The sequence below is a fragment of the Labrus mixtus genome, chromosome 2 (assembly GCF_963584025.1).
Source record: "Labrus mixtus chromosome 2, fLabMix1.1, whole genome shotgun sequence".
Classification (NCBI taxonomy): domain Eukaryota; kingdom Metazoa; phylum Chordata; class Actinopteri; order Labriformes; family Labridae; genus Labrus; species Labrus mixtus.
In genome coordinates, this window is record NC_083613.1 from 8,639,097 (window position 1) to 8,662,620 (window position 23,524).

General features: G+C 41.1%; 3 protein-coding genes across 4 annotated transcripts in view; 2 read left to right on the plus strand and 1 right to left on the minus strand.

Annotated features, from left to right (window-relative positions):
• LOC132983406 (lysyl oxidase homolog 4-like) overlaps positions 1-5,457 on the plus strand; it is a 21,748-nt gene extending 16,291 nt beyond the window's left edge. Inside the window, exons 11-15 of the mRNA XM_061049696.1 lie at positions 1-74; positions 996-1,111; positions 1,513-1,649; positions 4,324-4,435; positions 4,542-5,457. The exon at positions 1-74 is cut by the window's left edge and continues 170 nt beyond it. Coding sequence (XP_060905679.1) covers positions 1-74; positions 996-1,111; positions 1,513-1,649; positions 4,324-4,435; positions 4,542-4,612 — 510 coding nt within the window. The 3' untranslated portion in view covers positions 4,613-5,457. The remainder of the gene's footprint in view (positions 75-995; positions 1,112-1,512; positions 1,650-4,323; positions 4,436-4,541) is intronic.
• A 4,496-nt stretch (positions 5,458-9,953) lies between these two features.
• Positions 9,954-15,842, minus strand: r3hcc1l (R3H domain and coiled-coil containing 1-like). The gene is made up of 7 exons (XM_061049769.1): positions 15,695-15,842; positions 14,840-15,319; positions 14,453-14,646; positions 13,639-13,709; positions 13,132-13,227; positions 12,873-13,013; positions 9,954-11,968 (listed from the first exon to the last, which is right to left on the minus strand). Exons 2-7 carry the CDS (start codon positions 15,296-15,298, stop codon positions 11,916-11,918), a joined length of 1,014 nt encoding a protein of 337 aa, XP_060905752.1. The 5' UTR covers positions 15,299-15,319; positions 15,695-15,842; the 3' UTR covers positions 9,954-11,915.
• Positions 15,843-16,033: 191 nt separating this feature from the next.
• crtac1a (cartilage acidic protein 1a) lies at positions 16,034-22,950 on the plus strand. Of its 2 annotated transcripts, none has more exons than XR_009674837.1 (14): positions 16,034-16,196; positions 17,017-17,222; positions 17,309-17,505; positions 17,592-17,728; positions 17,810-17,966; positions 18,036-18,170; positions 18,980-19,116; positions 19,209-19,345; positions 19,453-19,535; positions 19,710-19,810; positions 21,314-21,482; positions 21,627-21,822; positions 22,524-22,563; positions 22,700-22,950. XR_009674837.1 is itself a non-coding variant. In XM_061049710.1 (14 exons), exons 1-14 carry the CDS (start codon positions 16,098-16,100, stop codon positions 22,705-22,707), a joined length of 1,752 nt encoding a protein of 583 aa, XP_060905693.1. In that variant the 5' UTR covers positions 16,034-16,097; the 3' UTR covers positions 22,708-22,950. The 2 variants fall into 2 exon arrangements, 1 of the variants encoding a protein (XP_060905693.1); XM_061049710.1 differs by having other exon boundaries at positions 21,627-21,772.
• The last annotated feature ends 574 nt before the right edge of the window (positions 22,951-23,524 follow it).

Consider the following 23,524-nt stretch of genomic DNA (forward strand, 5'->3'; position numbering starts at 1 on the left):
ATCATGAACATGGGACGTGCCGACTTCAGACCCCGTGCAACCAGAGAAAGTTGGACGTGGCACCAGTGTCACAGGTAAGACATTTACTAGGCAGCTGTGTCACGAAGAGGAGCTTTCAAGTTTTTTATTTGAACCAACAGCTGCTCATTTGAAGCTCTCAGCCAGATGCAGAAGATGTAGTGATTTAAGTCGCTGCAGGGTTTGGCTGAAAAAGAAAAGCTGTATGACCTCCTCCTGGGCACAGCAGCGGGCATCATTAGAGGTTAGACAAGAAAAAGAAGCATTTTAGAGGATTTAGTTGCCACCAGCTGTCTTGAAACAAAATGCCTGCAGAAGAAAATGAATGGGAATTTAAAATTTGGCAATAGAGTCACTGGATGCAGAAAATGCACGTGATATTTTTAAGATCTGGGCTATAAATAACCAAAAGTCTGTCATTTAACGTAATAAAAACGCAATCTTTTATCCTTCAAAATGATTGTTTACAATAAACATCCTTCTCTCTGGGACCCAGTTGTTACAGTCACAAACCATGACTGCACTCAGCGCAGTCTGGCTTCTTATCAGCGGTTGTGGTTCTGTGTCCCAAACGAGAAGACCAGCCTGGTGTCTCTGTCAGCCACAACCCAATCACTACCTCAGCAACCAGAAAACACATGGTTTGACTTTTAGCTTTTTGGTAGAGTCTCTTCTGGGAACGTTTTCGTAATGAGAGAAGTGAGACACCAAACTTATATCTATCTGCACACTTGTGCTGTTATGATTTATGTCCTTGTCTATTTGACACCTCCTCCAAAAAGTGACCAGATTTCTTGCAGCTGTATTCATCAAAATCAAATGTAAAAAAATTGAGGTTTATGTTTTTTCCTAGGACGATGTTAGTCAGAATTTTAAAGGAACATTACAAATTAAATGGATCACTTCATCTGTTTCATTGTCAACTTTCCACATTTTGCCTTTATGCATTAATCTTACAAGTCTGGTCCAATCCTCAGGCACTACCACAGCATTGAGGTTTTCACCCACTATGATCTGCTGACCCTCAATGGGACCAAGGTGGCTGAAGGACACAAAGCCAGCTTCTGTCTGGAGGACACCTACTGCCCTGATGGTAAGAGAAATCACAGAGCAGGGTTGCATAAATCTACTCTTAGGCAGGGGGGGATGTGGAAGCCAGAGCAGAAATCGTGACAAGCAGGAGGCTACATCAAGTGCAAAGCGCAAATCCCATAATGAGCATTCAAAGTCAGTGGCAGGCTGTAAGATTAGAGGTTGGACCTAAATTGATCTTGGCTTTACAAAACACAGACATCTTTATGCAGCAGAGATCCTTTCTATTCATTTGAAAGCTCTAAAAAAAGATTTGTTTTTTAAATCATTTTGTTATAATTTCAGGCTGTCGGTATAAATTAAAATCCACAGACTGACAGCGAGGAAAATTTACACATTATACAGTAGTCTTCTCCCTTTATAGGTCCTCTCATTTGTTTCCATCTTCTTTTTTTCTTTCAGGTATCCATAAACAGTATGCCTGCTACAACATGGGACAACAGGGAATCTCTATTGGCTGCTGGGACACCTACCGCCACGATATTGACTGCCAGTGGATCGACATTACAGACATTCGTCCTGGTGAATACATCTTCCAGGTTAGAAGCCTATTTTTTTTAATTACAAGTACACATCTTTAACAGTAATCTACCACTTACTCTGACACTTATCTGCTTCCATTATTCTGTAATAAAGTCTGCAAAGCAGTCGATGGAGATAATTGTGAAATGGTTAGTCAATGAAAATGCAGAGGAAAAAAAGGTCCACAATTCCCTTTGCAAGGTGAACTAGCATAACTTCAGAAGCTTTCACAACCTCTCAGTGGAGGAATGGAAGCTAAAAGAAAAAGAAAACAAGCAAACACATGGTTTAGTGTTTCAACATCTGAAGGCGCACGAGAGATAAAAGCTGAGATAAAAGACTGTAATTTCAGTAAATAGCTCTTGGCTGTTTCAGGTGTACAGCATGTAGGCAGTTTTAAGGGTGTGTGCGTATTTAAGGAAAGCGAATTTAGTCTGGTTTTATATAGAAAGTAGACCTGCTATTAGTCCACCCTTCCTGAAAGTACAGGCTTATTGGCAGTGGAACGTGCCCGTCAGCATATTACACTTGTACCAGGCTAGTTTTATGTTTGTCGGTTGGGCATCACATGGCTCGCCGGTTTCTAGACATCCAATCTGCTGTGGTGACCTACTCATATGTCATCCTTCTGTATCATTTGTTCTATTTTTCCCTGCAAAGCAGAGTGATTGCATTTGCAATCTGAGTGTTTACATGAAATCAAGATGTTTCACTTTGGGTTGCACGTGTATGTTTGTAGACGGTACGTAAACTACATGAGGGAGTGGTTAGACTGTGACGAGCCACGTCTTGAGAGATACAGTAAAACCAAATATATGTCATAAAGCTGAGATGCACTGTTGCCATGACAATGTGACCCATCAGCACTTTGTGGTCATGACTGTGGTTCAGCAGTAGTTCAGTTGCTCATAAATTTGTGTAAGAAGTGAGAGATGGAGGGAGGGAGGGCACGGATCGCTCATCTTTCAAGTAGCTGGGTGTTTCTCTTCACCGAGAATCACAGGGTGGCAGCCATTTTTAGGAGCATACATTTAAGCCGATGAGTCACGTCCACCTCAGCGTGATTGCTCCTGATTGCTTCGTCATTTAGAAAATCAGCTGAACAACCTCTCGGTTTTTTACAGGATGGTGACGACCTTTCATTGTTCTGTAAAAGAGGCCGTGGGCCCTTTGTTTCACATTATTACAAGAGCTTTTAAGCTACCACCAAGTTAATATAATGTTTTACACCACGACTATAAAGGATTCGCTGAAATCAACGTCTGCTTTCAACATGCAATCGTTAAAAATACATGAACTTCTTGACACCAAACTTGGGCTGAAATGTAATTAAAGAATAATATTTTTTGAATATTTTTCATCTAAAATCGTCGCCTGTAAATGTAATTGGAACCACAAAATGTATACTGTACGTTAAAAACTGAAACTGGGTCGCTTTGTTGAATATGTGGTCAAGTTATCTGTTTGAAGTGTGCGTCAGGAAAATTCATTTGTGTGCTTTTCTTATATATAGGGCAGGCTGGCAGACAGGGTGGAAAACAACAAACCATGGCAACCAACCATGGCTACGACCTAATCATAGGCCTCAACTTAAAGCCAAACCCAAAACTATCATCTGCCTCTCTCGTCCTTTTTTTAATTCCTGCATTGAGATAACGGTGGAAAGTGACATCATCCTATGCTAACCCCCCATTTTATATATTATGAGCCTTATAGAGAGGAAGAGAACAATAATCCTGTGGCCTCTTGGTTCGTCACGTGGAAAAACAGCTGTTTCCAAACAGTCTGAAGTTAGTTGTCACTTTCTCACATGTTCCCGTATTTTATTAAAAATCACTCCATGCTGTGTTACTGGTCTAGACTTGGACAGAAATCTACTTCTCGGGCAAACAACAAAGGCCTTTAAACTTTAACATGTCATTTATATACTCCATAAACTAATAGACACACTCTAGAGGGCATGTCGTTTGATAGGGGAAGCTGGGGGTGCTACTTGTCTTCTTTGACCATATCCAGGCTACAAGTTTCCCCTTCTTTTCTGCCTTGGTGCTATGTTAACTTGGATTTTATTTGAGGCAAAAGGACACAAATAATGGGCAGTTTTAGTCTGGGATTAAACTCATTTTTTATAGCCTTTGTAAAATAGTGACTGTGATTAACCATGTGGTTAATTCATTGAGGAGATAAATATTGAAATGTATTTTTTTAAAGGTTTATTTAGAGATAGGACAGAGGATATACAGTCAGAAATGGGTAATGACATGCGGGGAAAGAGCCACATGGTCAGATTCGAACCCAGGCTGTCCGCTTGGACTGTGTCCTCCATACATGGGGCGCGCACTAACCACTGGGTTACTGGCACCCCTCAATGTAACTTTTATGTTAGACTAAGTCATTTAGTTAAATCCAAAAGGTTTCGTTACGGGGCTGTATACTGGACATGATCAGCTAAGAGAGAAGACGCAACGCTTCTTCCACATCGGTCACCAAAATCAACAAAAACCAAAGTTGCTCATTGGAGCCTTAATGTGTGTGTCGTGGCACCCTGAATGATTATAACAATGACAAAAGCCTAGTGAGCAACCTAGGAAGATAAAGCCTGAACCTGTTGGGTCATTACACAAACAGCTGAGGGGGATGACTGTGTTTAATTTTGCAGAACCTTATCCCTAGTTTTATTTTCTTTTACAGGTGGAAGTCAATCCTTCCTTAGACATGGCTGAGTCTGACTTCCAGAACAACGTGATGCGTTGTCGCTGCAAGTATGATGGAGCACGAGTCTACATGTTTGGATGCCATGCAGGTAAAGTGTGAATACTTTTGCAGTTTATCAAATCCTCTATCCATCTCAGTCCTTCCCAGTTGTTTTGCTTTATAATCCAATTTCTCTCTTTGCCTGTTTGCGTTAGGTGATGCTTACAGTGCAGAGGCGGAGGACTTATTTGACCACCAACGCCAGATCTCCAACAACTTCCTGTGAATAAAGGAAAACGTAGATTTAAAGACAGAACAACTGAACAATTCCTCACCCCACCTCAACATGTCAGGGTATTGACATGCCAGTAACTTGAGGGTCGTGAGGGTGGGAGACTGGGATGGTTTGGGAGGGACTTACTATCAACAACACCTGTTCCTGTTTGAAAGTCAAAGAAATAACAGAAGGATGAAGAGAGGTAAAATGTTTGGAAAAAAACAAAGCAGAGTTGGCCATCACAAGCATCATGTCACCATGATAGACCATAGAGTAGTTTACAATTTGAAAAATGTGTTACAAGTTTATTTACCTTGATCAATACCAAACTAGAATTTAGAAAGTAATGACGTGAAGGCACATGAGAGCAAAACATCCTTTACTTTTACAGTGTTTCACCTAGCTGTTGTCCATTTGATATATTGGACCATCTCTGTACAAGCTTCCTGTGCTTTTGATGTTCTCATTACAAATGCAGTATTTACTGTTACAACTGTGCGGTTTTGGTTTTGAATGATGATTTTTGTTTTTATTTCATGGTGCTATTTTGCTTTATTTGAATAAATATTGTAATGTATTGCAAATGTATTGTCATGTACAGTTTTATATTACCTCTCTGGAATATTGTGCTTTAGGTCTAATTTATGCAGAATTTAAATGTACTTTTGAGTGGAAACTTGTGCCTGTGTGGCTTTGTTTTGTATTGTCACTTTTATCATGAGAAATATTTTCACCTGTTTGTTCTTAACCTGTTTACCATCAGTGACATCAGATGAGATCTGGTTGTACATTATCACGCCTTTAACAATACTTGGTAATGGTAATGAAAGAATAAAGATCAGATTGACACACTGGATGGTTATTTGAGGCATGGTTATTTAACTACAGAGCTAATGCAGACGCAGGTCAAGTTTAATATTTAAGTCACTCTAGAAGATTTGAGGAATCTGTTAACATGTAAAAAAAGATTCCCAAATGAAACTGACAAAGAAAAAACAGTAACATGACACGTTAAAGAGCCCATATTATGCCCTTTTTGGGGTTCGTATATTTAATCTATGTTCCTACTTTTGTACGTTCACAATAGCTAAAGTCAGAAAAAAGTGTCTGTTTTCATGTACTGCTCCTCCTTGCTCCCTCTACGCTCTGAGTCCGTCAGCTACGCTCTGTTGAGCCCACACTGTTAGACCCCACGTGGGCCAAGTCTGCTCTGATTGGTCTGCCGATCCGCTCTGTCGTTATTGGTCAGTTGCTCAGCACGCGTCTCGGAAATTTCAACATGAGCTGCAGGGCTTGCCACAACGAGCCAATGGGCTTAGATCAGTGATCTCACACTGACAATGACGTCGCATTGACAAATTTTTTTCGAGGGGGGCTAGAACCGAGCGTTACATGCGGCTAATGCTACAGCTAACAGGAGGACGTAGGAGAAGCCGCGTGTCCGCGGACTTTGAATTTTTGCACATAGATGTGCCTAAACATGCACAGGACACTTGGAAAACACACTAAAGGGCATATAAAACCAGAAAAAGCATAATATGGGACCTTTAACACTGACACTAACACCAGAAATAATGCTTGTTTGATTATCCCACCAAAACAGCATATTTACTCCAATTTCCCCTTTAGCAGATTTTAAAAAGATCTGAAAACCTTTAAATTGAGACTGGGACTAAGTCATCTGTCCCTGAGCTGTGAACGATTAAAGGATTCACTAAGAAAGGGAAGCAGAATTCAAAATAAATCAATATATATAATCTATAAAATGAACCTGACAGCCGCTATGCCAAGACGAGCTAAGTTATGGAAAATTAGGACATAAAACTATCTGCAGCCTATTTGAATAATGCTAGATGCTAAAAAAAAATTAAATTATATTGTAACGTTAGAATGCGACGAGAGGAATCATGCCCGTTGCTTAAACTTTCTCAATTTGGCCAAAAGTCAATTCTATGTTAGCATGAAAAGAGTCATGCTACTAAGTACAATTTCATATCTAGCTAAAGCGCAACATTAGCTTGTTGTTGTGGTTAGCGGTTGCTTACTATAATTTAACAATTCACCAAAAGATCTGAGCAGAAGAGTCATGCTAGCTGCTGAAGTGCAATTTAACTAAAAGGCTGTTCTATTTGTAACATTAGCACGAGTTGGAAAAGAGCAATTAAGATCCAATGTTAACGTATAAAGCTGGCATGACAGACAGTGTTTAATTAAAGCGGCAACCTTCGATGCTCAAAAATGAAGCCAATGCGTGTCAGGTGTGTATGACAAAAAAGCCAGTTTTTACAGCAGAAATTAACATGCTTACAGCATGCTACAAAATACAGTATTGGTCTGATTAGTTATTGTTGGGGTGAATCTTTTCATAACACATCAGATTTGATTTTAAGAACGATAAGTATTATCCACAGTTAGGCACGAGGCTGACCTGATTGACAGGTGGTGGTGCTGATGAGCCTCCAGAGCCCCCTGCATTAACATATGGGTGACTTCACTCAGGCTTCGTCCATTAAAGAGGACATATTATAGCCCTTTTCCACCTTTTCAAACAGTCCCCTGTGGTCTAACTGAAACATCTGTGCTGTGCTTTGGTCAAAATATAACATGAATCAACCACCAGAGGAGGTTTGTGACCCTGTATAAACCAGCTCTCTCAGAACGCTCCGTTTTGGTGTGTGTGTCTCTTTAAATGCAATGAGCCCCACTGAGTGTTCCTGGTAGACATCAATCCTCTGTAGCAAGACTCGAAATGGCAGACCTGCACAAAAGTTTTGTTCTAGGATGGGGTTGGAGTCCATGGTTGGAGATATCAGGGGAGGGTATTTTTTTTTTTTACCAGAATCCCACTGTGACATCACAGGGGGAGCAAATTTGAAACTGAGCACTTTTCTCTGTGTAGTAAGACTTATGCAGACCACAAACAAGGACTGGATGGGTTTATTTCCCATTTTGCGGATCAGTAGACACTCATGGTTACCCAAATATATGTTCAAAAACACTGTGAAAGTGGATTTTTCATGATATGTCCCCTTTAATATTTAAATCTTGTGGTTTCATTGGTCATGAATTCAATGTATTATTTGTTAGAAGTACAATCTGGACAAATCTCACAACCCTGATATGCTGCAGGCAAGAACTGTAGAGGGGAAAAAATACCTTAATCTTCTATGTTTATTCTCCGACAAATGAAATTAATTATAACAATATTGCTAATGACACTCCACTTGCTCTCGTTATTATAAATCTGTGTAATTAGAACCAATGTTTGAATGTTTCAAAAGGAAGTGTGATGTAAGGTGTGTTTTGTGAAAGCGATTGGTGCTTGGAAACATAACACCCATACACCCCCAGAGTCCTTAATTGTGGTGGGATAAGATAACTTCAGCAGGTCTACGGCAGAGTTAACACATATGACGATGTTCTCAGTAGTGGTTTGTGTTTTTGTAGTTAATCTTACAATTGTGTGCGAGGTACCCAGCGGGCTGCTTTGTGGTGCATTACCTCCTTGTGAAGCCACAGTAAAGCATGAGATTATAGGCAGGGCTCAGATCTCACACGATGTTGGTAAAGCACAGCAACAGCTGTATGTGTCGTTCAGCTGGAAGAACAACAGAGCGCAGGGAGGTCCTCCGCTGATCTAGCAGGCTCACAGCGAACATGTGTCCACATTTAGTTTTAGTGCACATTGATAGTCATGTAAGAGTATTCTATGTGAGGTCCCTTGTGCACTGTCCAGCGGAGACCTGGCTTTAACTATTCAAAACGTAACCATGGTAACAGGAATATATGGAAACTGTTGAAACACATAACCACTACTCTGCAAAATAAGATATCGGTATTTCAGATGACAAATCTATGCATTTGATTCTGTGTCTCTTTTTGTCCTCAAAGTAGTTTTTGGTGATCACACATCAGCAAGTAGGATGAATTAAAGCATGAGTCTGTGGACATTTATTTAGCAAGTAAATACACAACAAGATAAGAATATTTATTTTTCTTGATGTTAGTAAGTATTTTCATGAATTCATTCATCTTGATAAAATTGTGTGAACCATCTAAGAGTAATTCTTCTTTTAGGTTTTTGAAGCTGTAATACATATGTGTAAGAGACCTCATAGCAGCAGAGCTATATTTGGATTGAAGTGTCTGTTGTGAGCTGAAAAGGAAATGTGACTCTGAGACTGAAGAAATGTATATGTCTGATATTTACGAGTCAAGCCTTTTAGAGATGTAATGAAGCAGCCAGGAAGTTGTGGGCTATATCTTCTAGCAGAATATAAGCAACACTGTGAAGATGAAGACTTTGCCACTTTGCCAATGTTTGTCAATGATTGCCAGCGATTGTGAGATCTTAGTCAGCATGGGTCAGTGATGGTCTGAACTTTGTCAGCCATGTGTGTTGTGTTTCTGTGTTGTCTGACCACGGCTGAATAAATCTAAGATGATCCACAGTCTGTTTCACGAGATCATCATTGTCCATTTAATACAGAAACAACCTCCACCTACTACTTGAACACCTATTTATCCTTCATTTCATTCATTATACTTCCTGGTTCACATTAATTACAGCATAATGTAACAGCAGCATTTTCTAGTACTGCTGCCCCCATATTTATGTGTTTTTGTCGACATGTTCTTGCTTTATGTGCTGCCTAAAGGTCAAATTTATTTTCATCAACTTTGATGTTTAAGCATGGCCGAGGTTTGGGCAGCACAAATCACTTCTTCTGTACAAAAACATCTTGTTGGATGTTTGGATATCACTCGCAGAGGTTCATTGAGAGATGAACCACTACTGATGAAAAAAAGAAAAGAGTGTGTCCTCTGAGGCTGCAGCACTTTAATGAGCCACGTGGCACTGCGTCTCAGTCCTCCTCAGCCAATGATCGGAACACTTGTACAAACAGGTTTAGCTTCGGCAGTGATGGAGTGCATATATCTGGATAGAAGAAGTATAGTTAAGTTTCACACGGACACTATCATTACATTATGAATGATCATCTTTTGAAACACTAACATACCCAGCAATCTGTACTAGTGTGTTTACATATCCCCTTACAGCTGGGACTCTTCAGTAAACCGATTTTTTTTGGCTTGACATTGATAAAACGTTCAATAATTTGCAGTAAAGCAAAATGACAAATTTGCAGTGCGCTCCAATGTCTCCAAGAATAAGACTTAATTATTGGCTGAGGAGGTGAGGGAGACGCAGTGCCACATGGTCTGTGGTCGGCCGGGTGAAGCCTCAGAGGAGGCAGCTGCATCCAGCTGTCACAAACGTCTCCAGAGCTCGGCCGTGTGCTTCAGGAAGCTAAATGTTGAGAAGCTGAGTCTGAATCAGGAGGCAGAGTTTAAAGTTCAACGTTGAGTTTATTCATATAAACATTGATACTCTAAAGGAAAAGACTTCAACATTACAAGAAAAGAGAAAAACAAAACACTGAAGTTAACCACCGTTATTTTTTCACCTTAAAGCTCCTGTGAGGAGTTTTTGGCATGTTACGAGACAATACTGATGCCTCTATACAACCTACAAGCATATGAGATAAATGGCTTTCTATATATCAGTTTTAAACATGCTCTACCGCTCTCCCCGTCAAGTGTTAGCTAAGTGAAATAACTGCACGCTACAGACACAGCTTTTTTTAATTTCAAGATTCACAGTGAGTGCTGTGTTTGACCATTAAAAGAAAGCAGGAGGATTTTCTTGAGAGTATTTCTTAGCATGTAGGGGGACTCGTCTAGCTTTGTTCACAGGGATCGACACAAAAAAATCAAATTCATCATCTCTCTCTCTCTCAATATGAATGTCACAGAGGCGTAACGGAGGGACGGTGATCCCACCTCTGTACAGCCATTAGAGGTAGTAACAGTGGCGAGACAGCATCGCCAGTGCCGGCCGGGAAGAAACAGCGTTGTGTATGTGAGCATGTGTCCGAGAGTGCGCATACAGTATGTGCTCCCGCTGTTTCTCTACATGCCACGCTTCCACAACGCCGTAACGCAGTGTGAATTCACAGACCAGGGCGACAATATTTAGCCTTTGTGGAGTCATTCTGAATGTACAAAGACATCATGACGTGGGAGCTTGGCTACGGCGCTGTTGGGAGATAGCACTCTGAAAAGAGCCGTGTGCCTATGCTCTGCTATCACGCCTCTAAAAGAAAGAAAAAAACAGCAACCCTGAGTGGGCGGGGCTATCTCTCTTCCCCCACGTGGTGGCAGGGTTAACGGTTAGACAGAAAGACGATAACATGCAAAAAATAAAAACATGAAACATGGTTGAGCCTCTGAGTGAAACATTAACAAGCTGAAGGAAGTGTCGTCCAGTCAGTGTGAACACAGAGCTCAGAACAAGCAGCCAGGAGGGAGTTTAACTTCACTCAGTCATTACCTAATGATATATATTTACTAAGATGTATTTGAGTACAGCTATATTAATGTTTGAAATGTTGCATGTGAATGACCTGTGATGAACACAGTGCTGTAGAATGTGTCCAACAGATAATTAATGCCAGGAAAAAACACCTCTGAGTTTAACCAGTGCCTTGATCTCTATTACTTCATGTTTTCAACATTATTCAAGAAATTATTTCTGTCACTTAGCATCCACTTTAAGACCACAAACTACCAAATTTAAAAGATGGAGTTCAAATGTAATGGCACCCCCTCCCCTTCTGTTCAGGTATAGTTGTCTCCATGTAGAGTAAAAGGATATATGGTGTGTTCTTACTTGATTTAATATAACTTCAAAAGAAAGCCTTTCCACCCCCACATAAACAGGTACATTTGTTTGCGCCATTATTTTAAAAAGGAATAATAAAAATCTTGAAGGACAAATAAGGATGACAACAGTTCGATAATAAAGAACGTTTGACCCTTTACAATGAATAACTCACTGCTTCCCTACAGACTTGTTAGGACATTAGGAAGAAGAAGAGGTGATGTGGTGTTAGCGATGGCCCTGAGGACACAGTCCCTGCATGGACAAAATATGAGCATACAGGAGGGTATTATAGTAGCACACTCTTATCTCATGAACCTGATATCTGGTGTACCTCTGCAGGCAAGTGGACAGTGAACGATGAGAAGTTCAACTATAGTTGTTGCAGAAAGAAGGGAAACTTGTGGGAATCTATTTCTGGGAAGTGTGGAGGTTTTTCGAAAGGAGTGGCCAGTTGAGAAAAACAGATCAGGAGAGGACACAGAGAGAGAGGTCGTCACTTTGCTGAATCAAGGACTTAAAAAAAAAAAAAAAAAAAAAAAATCACAGGCGGGGGGGGGGGGGGGGGGGGGGTAGTTTTCTGTCCGGTCACTTCCCCTCCCAAGCATCTTCTTTCTGCCTAGCTGCAAGGCGCTTTTGATCTGGAAGATAAAATCACAGAAGCAAACAGTTTGATAAGTCAATCAGTGAAGCTTCTTAACTTCACAGAAGTGATTTGTTGCTCTCTGATTTGTCAGACAGACGGCTGTGAATGGTCTAGATAAAACCATACGTGGCATCCATACCGAGGACACTATGTTCAGAACAAGATGCACGCCTGCTCGCTCACTCTCTGAGCTTGTTGTGATCTTAAATAAAGAGCACAGCAGTGCGACCAGTCTGAGAACAAAGGAGTTTTTTTTGTCTTTCTATACTCAAGGCCCTGACTTCCTGACTAGGCTGTTCAGTGGACAGCCACTCGTGGTTTTCGGTGCCTATATACTTATGTTCCATCCGTGAAGGGAAATGGCTGCTGGACTGATTATAGACGTTATGATCCGCATGGTGGTGGACACAGAGCCACTTCTCTTTGCATCAACTTGAAACCAGTCTTTCCATTTTCTTCAGTTCAGCATAGAAACAGCTCCCTCTTGTGTTGAAGGCCTTATGGTGCAAAAGTTAAGACAGTCAAATGAGAACTGCTTCAAGTGTTTAAAATTAATTCATTCAGTGAAGGTTGTCTGGGACCGGGGCACTCCTTCTAAAACATCAAACCCCTTTAGCAAACTCAGGATTTGTGTCAAAAGTTTGCTTCTTGGGGCGCTTTATGCCTCCATCCTCCAGACGAGCGGCCCGGGATGGAATCTGACCTGTGGCTTCTTTCCTCCACTCTCTTTCCCTGATTTCCGACTCTATCCACTGTCCTATCACTACAAAAAAGGCACGAAAAGCCCAAAAATAAACCTTAAAAAAAAAAAGTTTGCTTCTTAAACATCCAAGCTACAAGTAGGTATACAGAACTTCATTCAAATAATAAGAATCTTAACATAACATCTCTGTGTTTACCCCTCGCATCTTGGAGTTTCTTCTTCTCTGCATCACGCTGCTCCTTCGACAAATTGCTCTTCACACCCAGTGCACCAATCACAAGCTTGCGAGCTAATGCTGCACTCGTCTGAGGTCTCTCTTTGGCTGGCAGGAGGTAGTCTGGGGGGAGGGAGGAAATCAGAATAACTATATGATATGCTATTAGCTTTTTTTAATGTGTTAGATACATAAACAAAAACAAAAAAAAGGAGGCAAGAAACCCCGGCTGTATTTGTACCTGAGAAGCTTCGGGCTTTGGCCTTCGTAGCAGCGGAGGATTTGGAAAGTGGACGCAGCTTCATCAGAGGATTTTTGGATCTCAAAGCCTCTCGAGCTGAAAATAGAACAGATCACATTTTTTAAAAATCAATGTGTTACTCAATAAGATTGAGATTTTTTAAGAGAACAGTTGATGATATCTAAAAGACATTCAAACCTGTGTCCTCCTCTCAAATATATCCAGTGCATACTCTAAAGCCACAGCCATGCTAGCAGTGCGGACTAAGGTGCCCATTGGCAGTGGTGAAAAAGCATTGACCTACTGGAGGATAAACAATACCGCCTCCCATACGCAGGACACTAACCTGATCGTCTATAGAGGGGTGGTGTGTTGGCTGTTTTTTTATTTCCTTTGAGGAGTGATGATTTGTGATCAATCAATAAGTGCACAAGGAAGTAATTCTATCGACCCCCCTGAACACGGACTAAATCCCCGTCCGAATCCTACAAACAGCTTTTTACTAACCTGCTATGGGGCTTGAGAAGAGGCCCAGGGCATGAGTGTCATCAACCCACTGGAGGTCAAAGCCTCTTTGTCTGAAAACACACAGAAAACAAATTAAGAAAGTTAGTTAAGATAAAACTTATACACTGCTCTTTTTGTTGTGGCTTTCATCAGAAAGTACTGCTAAAGAGAGACAGGGGGCGGCTGTGGCTTAGTTGGTAGAGTCGGTCGTCTCTCAACCGGAAGGTCGGGTGGTCGATCCCCAGCTTCTGCCCGATATGTCCTTGGACAAGACAATTAACCCCAAGTGGCTCCCGCTGCTTCATCTGCAGCTTCTGCATGTGTATGAATGGGATTAGTTATTTCTGATGGTCACTTTACACAGCAGCTTCTCCCATCAGTGTGTGAATGTGTAGGTGCAGTTTAATAGCACTTTGAGTAGTCAGAAGACTAGAAAAGCGCTTAACAAGTCAAGTCCATTTACCATTGAATTAAGACGTTGCAGCCGTGACTTTAACCTGCGACTGATGTGTCGAGGACTACAGCCTCTGTATATGGAGCGCCTGCTCTACCGCCTGAGCTAAACCGGCTCCCAAAAACATGAACCTGTCAATTCTGTTGATATGGGAAGAGATGAATAACCAACAGAAGTAGAACTACAACCAACAGAAGGGAATCTGGCCAATTAACACCACTGTTGAGAGCAGACTCTCTCCGGTAACCATATTCATCTATCAGTTGTCCAGAGATAGAACCCTGAGGTACATCAATGAATGGGGACTGTATTCTGGTTGTACATTTTGAATCTGATAGCAGTACTTTGAACTATACATACTGGTAGCACTGAAATAATTTGAGAAGGTCCTCGGCCTTGAACTCGGTAGGGAAGTCGTAGATCTCCACAATGTGAGAAAGTTCGTCCTCTGTGAGGTCGATGTCTTCCTCGTCATCACCATACCGGTCCATGTTGTAATAATCAAACCTGGGCTCCTGGAGTGACTCCTTCTTATTTCCCTCCTCCAAAGCCAGCTGAGAATGACGGACATGGCAAGTGCAGAGAGCAGAAAAAAAGGTGACATAAGAAAAAAAAAAAAAAAAGAATGTCACATTAAACTTTTATTATAACGTTATTGTATTACAAACTCTTACAAGACAGCAGCAGTAGTATAAACAGGCAAAGGAGTGTGTGTGTGTGAATGTAAGATACCCGCCAAGCTCTCACCTCTTCCAGCAGGTGGGGATCCAGACAGTCTCCATCATCATTGAACAAGGTGTCCCAACTCTCCTCTTCTCCCTTTTCTTCCTCAAGGGAGGCTGCCTCCAGTCGTGATGCACCATCTTCCTCCACGCCGGTTAAATCAGGTTGCCCATTAACCTGAACATCTGTATCTTCTAACCGCTCCTCCCCAACAGCAGGCTTGCAGTCATCACCTTCTCCTCCTACAGATGCCCCCGCTGCTCCGGCTTTGTCCTTCTTGTTTCTGGCGTTTTTCCTCGCCTTGTCTGTGTAGCGGGGCCTGGGTCTTGGTTTGCCTTCTCCCTGAGTTTGAGCTTTGTCTTTGGAGTCATGAGGTCCTTTCTTGGGGACATACGGGGCCTGATTTGGCTTCTTTGACTGAGACGGAGGTGTGGATGTTGACAGGACTGGAGCGCACTCTTCTTTTGGCTGTTCCAACTCCATTATTAACTGATGTTATAACATCTGGACCACAGAAAAGAGAGAGAGAGAGAGAGAGAGAGAGAGAGAGAGAGAGAGACAGAGAGACATTCTAAATATTATCCCACTTTCATTTCAGTCAGTGAATAACCTCAATAACACCAACACCACGCATTATCTTTTATTAATACGACAGAAACGTGTTTATCCCACAGACTGTAAATATTAAGGTTTATCCCGATAGGTCTCCATTGCAGTTAGCTCGCCACTGTAGCCATAAAGCTAAACCGTTTTGTTAAATAAACATTTGTTAATTCAGGAAAAAGAAAGTAATGCAAGACTGCAGCGCATTATTTTTGTTCATTTCAATTCATTTGGAAACGGACTTAAAGATGCTACCATTGTTGTTTTTCAGCTTACCCGTGTTTGGTTGTTCAGAGGCAGATTTCCGTAGCTTAAATGACGCAGCCGCAGCCGTAGGGGGACGCAAAGCATTGTGGGAAGTTGGGTTTATGTGTGACGTCGGCGTTGAAACGTTCTTGGCAACAGTACGTTATTTTTTTTTTACATCAAATTAGTGTTTTTTTTTATCAGGATACCATTTTTATTCGTGGGTCAATTGTCCTTTCCCAGCATGAAATAACTATACACGGTCGCTTGAATGTATTTTCCGCTAAATTTAATTTGTTCAGCAGCGACTACAAACAGAGCAGACTTCCGCGTTTCACATGCGGGATCCATAGCTCTTCGCTGATTGGTCAATCCTCAACACGTTACACAAGCTGTTTCATAAAATTTTAAAGGCAGAAGTTGTGTAAGGTAGATGCTTTTCTTGCCAAATAATACATCAAGAGGCATTTACATTCATTCATTCATTCATTCATTCACATCTCTTCAAACTTCAAACAGACAGAGCTGTCAGGTAAGTTTGAGCAGAATTCCTGCATGCCTATCTGCCGAGGAACAATCAGAGATGTGTTTGTGAAGCAAACGATAATGATATGTCTTGTTAACAAAAATAAAACAAGAAAAACCGTGTGTACGAAGATGTGATTAAGAATAAAGTCTTAATAATAATAAGGGCACTATTTGTGACACTACGGTATTTGCAAAAATAATATTATTGGACATGCATATTGGAATTGCTTTCTCAAATTGACTCTGCAGGATTTAGTAGGACTTCATGTTTAGGTGCATGCTATATCATGCTTCTCACGTATTTTTTAGAAACCCTCATTGTTTGATTTTCTTGTAAATCTTTTCATATTTTTGTGACTTTGATTTATTTAATTTCTTTCTCAGAACTTATTATTTTTAAATATTCATCATTGGGTTAACCCATCATATTCAAATAGGATGTATATAGGTCCTCTTTTAAATAAGTAAAATGCACTAATTATTTAACCTTTCATGCGTAGTATACAAGTGATTACATGTTAATAACATGATGCATTATCTGTTCTGCATCATTCACACGTTAGTGCATCATCATCATACTGAATTGATTACTAAGTATATTACCTGTATATCCTTGTTTTTGTGTGTATTTGAATTGATACCTTATTTATTCTAATGCATTTAGAAAATGTTATATTTCCTATTTATTGCATTATTATTGAATGCAGCTTTTATCTTATTCTACACTACGCTGCTCTGGGAGATGCTTTGCTGTTTTGTTATTCCACACTGAACAATAAGACTTCTTGAGATGTATGAGCCAGTCCTGTTCTGTGATGCACCAGGTTGCAGGGATGTGGGCTTCAGGTCTGTTGCTCCTCCTTGCTGGTCTGTGGCATCGGTCCAACACCCAGAACTCCGAGCCCATGTTTCAGGATGTAACACAGACGGTGCTTCCTCCTGACAATCTGCACAATCCCATGCAACTCAACTATGGAATGGCTGTCACCGACGTGGATGGGGACGGTGATCTTGAGGTGGTCGTTGCAGGGTGAGTTTTAAAGTTTTCTTTTAAAAAAAAGCACCTTTTGTTAGAATTCAGGAGCAAAACTGACTTGTGTGATGCTCTCCCTGCAGGTACAATGGGCCAAACCTCGTGTTGAAATACGATCGCACTCAGAAAAGGCTGTTTAACATTGCTGTTGATGACATCAACTCCCCATACCACGCCCTGAGGGACTCAGGAGGACAGGCCATTGGAGTCACTGCTTGTGATGTGGACGGAGATGGACGTGAAGAAATCTACTTCCTCAACACAAATGACGCCTATTCCGGTGAACGGTTCTTTCTTCTGAAACCTTTTAGCCCAAGCAGGTAGCTAAATGAGTTTTCTGCTTAATAAATGACTTTTGATGTGCAGGACGGGCAACTTATCTTGACAAGCTCTTCAAGTTCCGAAACGGACGCTTTGAAGACCTTGTGAGTGATGAACTAAATGTACGTAGGGGCGTCTCTAAACGCATGGCAGGACGCTCTGTGGCATGTGTCGACAGAAAGGTAAGTGAAGCCACTTTCTTATCCTCTTTATCAATAATTCACCATTTCGTTTACGCACACCTGATTGTTTTTATTCTTCAGGGGACTGGCCGTTACTCCATCTATGTTGCAAACTACGCTTCACGTGGCGTCGGTGCCCACACCCTCTTGGAAATGGACGAGGCCGCCAGTGATGTGACCAACGGTGTCATTGCTCTGTCTGATGTGGCTGCGGAGGCCGGGGTCAACATGTTGACAGGTCAGGTTGGGGAAGTGAAGTCTGCAATACTTGTTGTATGAGGTGGACTCATGTTTTGTCTTTGTGCAGGAGGACGCGGTGTGACTGTGGGACCGATTCTGAGCCAGTCCAGGTCTGATGTGTTCTGTGACAACGAGAACGGACCCAACTTCTTGTTCAAGAATAAAGGAGATGGGACTTTTACCAACATGGCCAAACAAGCAGGTGAGAATATAACTGGAACTGTCATAGTGAGAAATACACATCAAAGGTAACTTTGAATAAAGGTAATCAAAGTTCCATCTCCATCTTTTCTGTCCAGTTATTCTCAATTCAAAGCAGTATTTCTAGCATTGCTAGCACTGTGGTAGCAACTGTAATGGCAGTGTTGTATTGTCAGATGAACAACAACCCAACTTTTAAGATTTGGCTGCTAATTGTGAAAATCGTGATGGGAGATTTGCTCCCATTACATTTTGCGGAAGGAGAACTGATGGGGAAAAGATGTATGAGGAAAGCGAAGCAGAATTGAGGGCTGATTTGCAACGTGTTTGTTGCTACACACTCGTATATACAGCTCTCACCACGGAGTCATATGATACCATCATTTTTCATTTCATTCAGAGCTGGTATACATTCATCCAGTACTGATGAGGGCACACCACACTGGACCACTGGGAAGTTAAAAAATATAGTTTTCAAGTAATCGATTACTCTTTTATAAAGTTATAAGAATACTCAAATATATACATTACTGAAAATCTCCATCCCTAACTGTTATTAGACGGATTTCCGTTAAATTACTATATATCAATCCCATTATCACTGAAACAAGAAAATTAACTTCTGTACCTTTAGTTTTGTGCTCATGAGCCAATGATAGGATGCTGAACTAAGATGGTAACCATGGTCGTCATTGTATAAGCTAAACAAAAACATACTAGCATTCCTCTCTGTTGGCATCATGTCAAGATGAAAGTGAACAGATTTTCCTGCACTAGCTAAACTAGGGGTCGTTACAAATTTGCTGACAGGAGTGGATGATGCGACCCAGCATGGCAGAGGTTTGGCCCTGGCTGACTTCAATGGCGATGGAAAGACAGATATCGTCTACGGCAACTGGAACGGCCCACACAGACTTTTCCTGCAGGGCAGCAACTCTAAATTTCGGGTAAAGAAGGCGTGATAGAAGAGGCACAGAAAGTGGGTGATAGTAATCACCCAGTTTTATGAAGCAATACTTAACTTTCTTTTGTTTTGCAGAACATAGCCACTAGAGAATTTGCTACTCCCTCGCCCATACGCACGGTCATCGCTGCTGACTTTGACAACGACAAGGAGCTGGAGGTGTTTTTCAACAATATAGCCTACAATGGCCTCTCCCCTAACAGGCTGTTCAGGTTAACATTGGAATTATTATGAGAATCTGAGGTCCAATGAGAGGCATCAAACTATTAAGAAACCCAAAGGCGTACTCATAGTTATTGTCAGGTGTGTTTGTTTTCAGGGTGTCAAGGAGGGCAGATGCGGACCCTTTGATTCAGGTGCTTAATGTGGGCGACGCTGCAGAGCCTCAGGGACGAGGAACAGGTCAGCTGAGTCTTCAATCAGAAAATATGACATTTAACAACATAATGTCATAACTTACATTTTTTATTTACCTACCTACCTCTGTGGATACATTTGAGAGACTCAGAAGTCATGCCAAAGTGAAGTTTTCATGTATGTCAGTGAGAAGAGAAAGCTGTTTCCTGTTTTGGACAGGTGGCACTGTGACAGACTTGGACGGGGACGGACAGCTGGACCTGCTGCTGGCACATGGAGAGAGCGCCAGGCAGCCAATCTCTGTCTTTAAGGTCACGCAGGTCTGTAGGCATGTGTTTGTTTGTTTGTTGTGTTGGAAGACGTATTTAAAGTAATTGTACTAATGTATTATAATACATTAATTGACTTAATGTAGTTGGAGCCTCATAGTACCCTTCTACAGCCAAATGTCCCCTGATACTGAAACATAAACACACGTGTGAAATTATAAGGTTAATTATTTCTTTAGCAGACATGTACTGTAGTAGCTTATTGAAGTGGAGTTTATTTCAACTACTATATGTTATGTTGAGAGATCAACACTCTCAGTTGCAGTGCTTGAAATCGGTATTGGTCTCAAGACCACTTTTTGAAGGTCTCGTCTCAGAATCGAAAGCATTTGTACTCAGTCTTGTCTCGGTCTCAGACTACCACTGACAGGCTATTTTTCCAAGTCATTACTGAGGTTAGAAGTACAATTCCTCTTTCTAAAAGAATGAAAAACTTCTTCTTTTCATTCATAATATAATTTTTATCCCTGGTTACGGCCGTAACCTTCTCCGTGTTACGGTCTTGTCTCGGTCTCGCCCTGTCTTGTTCTTGACTCTGTCTCAATCCCTAAATGTCTTGGTCTTGTCTTGGTCTTGTCTTGGTCTCGGAGCACTCTGGTGTCAGGTATGTCTTGGTCCCAGTCAGTGTGGTCTTGACTACAACACAATGCAATGCAGATGAACACAAGCAACACTGTCCCAACAATTTCCTAACCTCTGGGCTCAAAGAGTCATAAAATGAACCGTAGTCTCACGAGTTGGTAAATGAAAATGGAAAGGAGAGGGAAAAGAACTACAATACCCAGATTTGAATTACATTTTTCTTCTACTGCTTCTATCCAAACTTGATATCAAAGCTCTGTGTCTCTATCCGTCTCTTCCTTTCCCTCTATCCCACTTTCCAAGCCCAACACAGCTGTGGCAGATGGCTGCTCAGCATGAGTCCTGGTCTGCTCCAGGTTTCTGATTATGTAGGCAGTTTTTAGAAAGTTTACCATTGTTACTTTGCTAAACGTTGCCAAGTTCTAGGCTCATAGCAAAATAATGTTGGGTCTTTGTAAATAAGGTAAAGACCTGTTGGTTTTTATACTGTCTTGAGGTATCAATTTTTATGAATTAGTGCTTTACAAATACTGATTTCTTTATTTAATTCTACTCTAAAATGCAGATGAGCCCCGTTCAAAAACACCTTTTTTTAGGTGCCACAAGCAAGAAGATATCGGAAACAGCTGGAATAATATAGAAAGACTATATCAGATATCTTTGCAATATAAACTTTGAACTGTCACATAAGCGTAAATCCAAAATAAAACTTAATGGTATAGCAGAAAGTTGTGACATGTTGCCATAAAAAGTTAGCAAAAAAGGAAATGAAGGATTGAGTGATAGAAATTGAACTTTTAGAAATAATTTTATTTTAGGTTATCACTATATTTTATTTGAACACTGAGCTGCTTTTCCCCACTGGTGTTTTTTTTTTAATGTTCTTCAACTTTAAATGTCTAACCTCATCAGGGCTCATCCAACAACTGGCTGCGGGTCATCCCTCGCACCCAGTTTGGCGCTTTCGCCCGAGGAGCCAAGGTCACGGCCTTCACCAGTCAGAGCGGAGCTCACACTCGCATCATCGACGGAGGCTCTGGGTATCTTTGTGAGATGGAGCCTGTCGCCCACTTTGGTTTAGGTAACTTTCTTTCACATTTTAATGATGATAATGGTCATTATCAACTTGTGGTTTGTCCTTACACAAACAGAAAATGATGAAACTCTTGAGAGTTCTTTTCCCTGATGTGTGATGATCACTGACATATCTTCCCATCACTCTCAGGAAATGATCAGGTCACGGTGCTGGAGGTCTCCTGGCCAGATGGCAGCTCCTTCACTCGGACCCTGCAGCCTGGTGAAATGAACTCAGTGGTGGAAGTCACCTATCCCAAAGAAGGGGAAACAGCCGTGCTTGCCAACGACACGCAGGTACGCAGAGCGGATCTACAGCATGAATTATGAACACGGTTAATATTCAGGTCAGTCTCTCTGATGAGTCAGCCTCTCCACTTTCTCTCTTACTGTCATTTTTTGTCCAGTCAGCAAGAAAGACAGTATAAAGAGATGGACAACATAACAGCTCCACAAAAGTGAAGCCAAAACATTTTAAATTCACCCTGCTGACTGGCTGCTGTATAGGTCATAAGCTCCGCCTCCTCCATGTTAACAGATGGCAAATTCATCAAACAAGAAACTTTAAATTCAAGTACAGTTTTTTTTATAGTTGTCATTATAGTACGCTCTTATCACGCTGATTGTCCAAGTGTTGATAAGACGTGTCTGAAAAGTGAATTTGTTGTTTGATGCTAGGAGAGCCAGAGGAATGTTATGATTTGCTGTATTATTGTAAGGTTAAATGTGTGCTTCGGTTAGTGAAAGGGGATTGAAGTCTTTGGGTCACTTGACCGTCTTGTCACCGGCTTGTTGATTTTCCATTTCTTCAAAACGATGTATGCTTATGTTTGTGGGTATCAGGTTTAGTATCAGGATTACTGTCCGCTGTTACTTTCAGTGTTCGGTAGTATTTTGGCTTCATCTTTTCTGAGTGAGGAGATAGAGATGAGTCGTCCATATTTATATTCTATGATCAGCACATATATGTAATTCTAAGTCCTTCTTCTTTAAAGCAATAATTTATTTTGTTCGTATATTGATGTGATTCTTTTTTCTTTTCGTTCAGTGTGGTAAAGGTTTTACCGTGCGGAGTGGCCAGTGTGCAGGTAAGCAAATAATTTTTAAATTAGATTTGATTGATGTACATATTTGACTGGAAGGGAAGGAGATAAATTAAACTGGTTATGCGGAATATATTTTGTTTTGTTTTTTTAATTTCAGTTTTTGTTCATCTTTTTACAGGTCTGTGAGGACAATCAGATGGAGTTCCATACGAACTTTCTGAGCAAAATGCAAAGCTGTTACAGAAAACCTGATTTTAGAATGCTTTGTTTTATCTGTACTTTAAGGACAGTCCTTTTTTCTCTTTACTCTGTGGGTAGCTTTAATATTTTCTTTCTTTTTTTAACTATAAATGTCTTTAATAAACTGCAACGAATCAGTATGGTATGGATTATCACCGATTGTAACAAATAAAGTCTTCGGTACTTAGAGTCTGTCCATTTAATCCTGTTCACAATTTTTTCAATATCTGACGAGCTAGCTCTGCCTGAATATTTTAATAACGGTCTTATTACTAAAACATGCACCCAGCTGAGAATGAAAACAGTAAGAACAAGACATGAACTGTGTGTCCTCTGCATCTTTATGCCTCTCTTATGTTTTCCTCGATTTACTTTCTGCTGACTCCCATCTCCATCAGTTTCTTCTCCCTCACCGTGCAGTCTTAATCTGATGTCTGTCTTTCATATTTTCTTGTTCTCCCCCATTCCTTACCCCAACCAATGCAGCGTTGGCTCCATTTTACGATGGCATCCGCTCGTCCTCTGTGACCACCTTTGGAGCCTCCCCATTTACGACCCTTTTACTCCAGTGTGTCACGGCGCTCTCTGCACTGGCAGATGTCCGGGTATGGTTGTCTTGAGTTTATTAGGGACACAGTAAAACAGCCTTTCTCCAGCACTGCATGCCTGCATCAAGCTGGAAGACTTATATCCCAGTGACACAATGAAACAGGGAGTCTGATAGCATCACATGAAAGTGATGCAGGGTTGAATATTCCTTAAA

Excerpts from the sequence above, each read along its gene's own strand:
- crtac1a (XM_061049710.1), top strand. The coding sequence starts at position 16,098 with ATGCTTTTCTTGCCAAATAATACATCAAGAGGCATTTACATTCATTCA. Across the intron at positions 16,197-17,016 it reads CAAACAGACAGAGCTGTCAG|GTTGCAGGGATGTGGGCTTC; the intron begins GTAAGTTTGAGC and ends GTGATGCACCAG. Across the intron at positions 17,729-17,809 it reads TGGCATGTGTCGACAGAAAG|GGGACTGGCCGTTACTCCAT; the intron begins GTAAGTGAAGCC and ends TTTATTCTTCAG.
- r3hcc1l (XM_061049769.1), bottom strand. The coding sequence starts at position 15,298 with ATGGAGTTGGAACAGCCAAAAGAAGAGTGCGCTCCAGTCCTGTCAACA. Across the intron at positions 13,228-13,638 it reads CTTCTCAAGCCCCATAGCAG|CTCGAGAGGCTTTGAGATCC; the intron begins GTTAGTAAAAAG and ends TTCTATTTTCAG. Across the intron at positions 11,969-12,872 it reads GAAACTCCAAGATGCGAGGG|ATCAAAAGCGCCTTGCAGCT; the intron begins GTAAACACAGAG and ends TTTATCTTCCAG.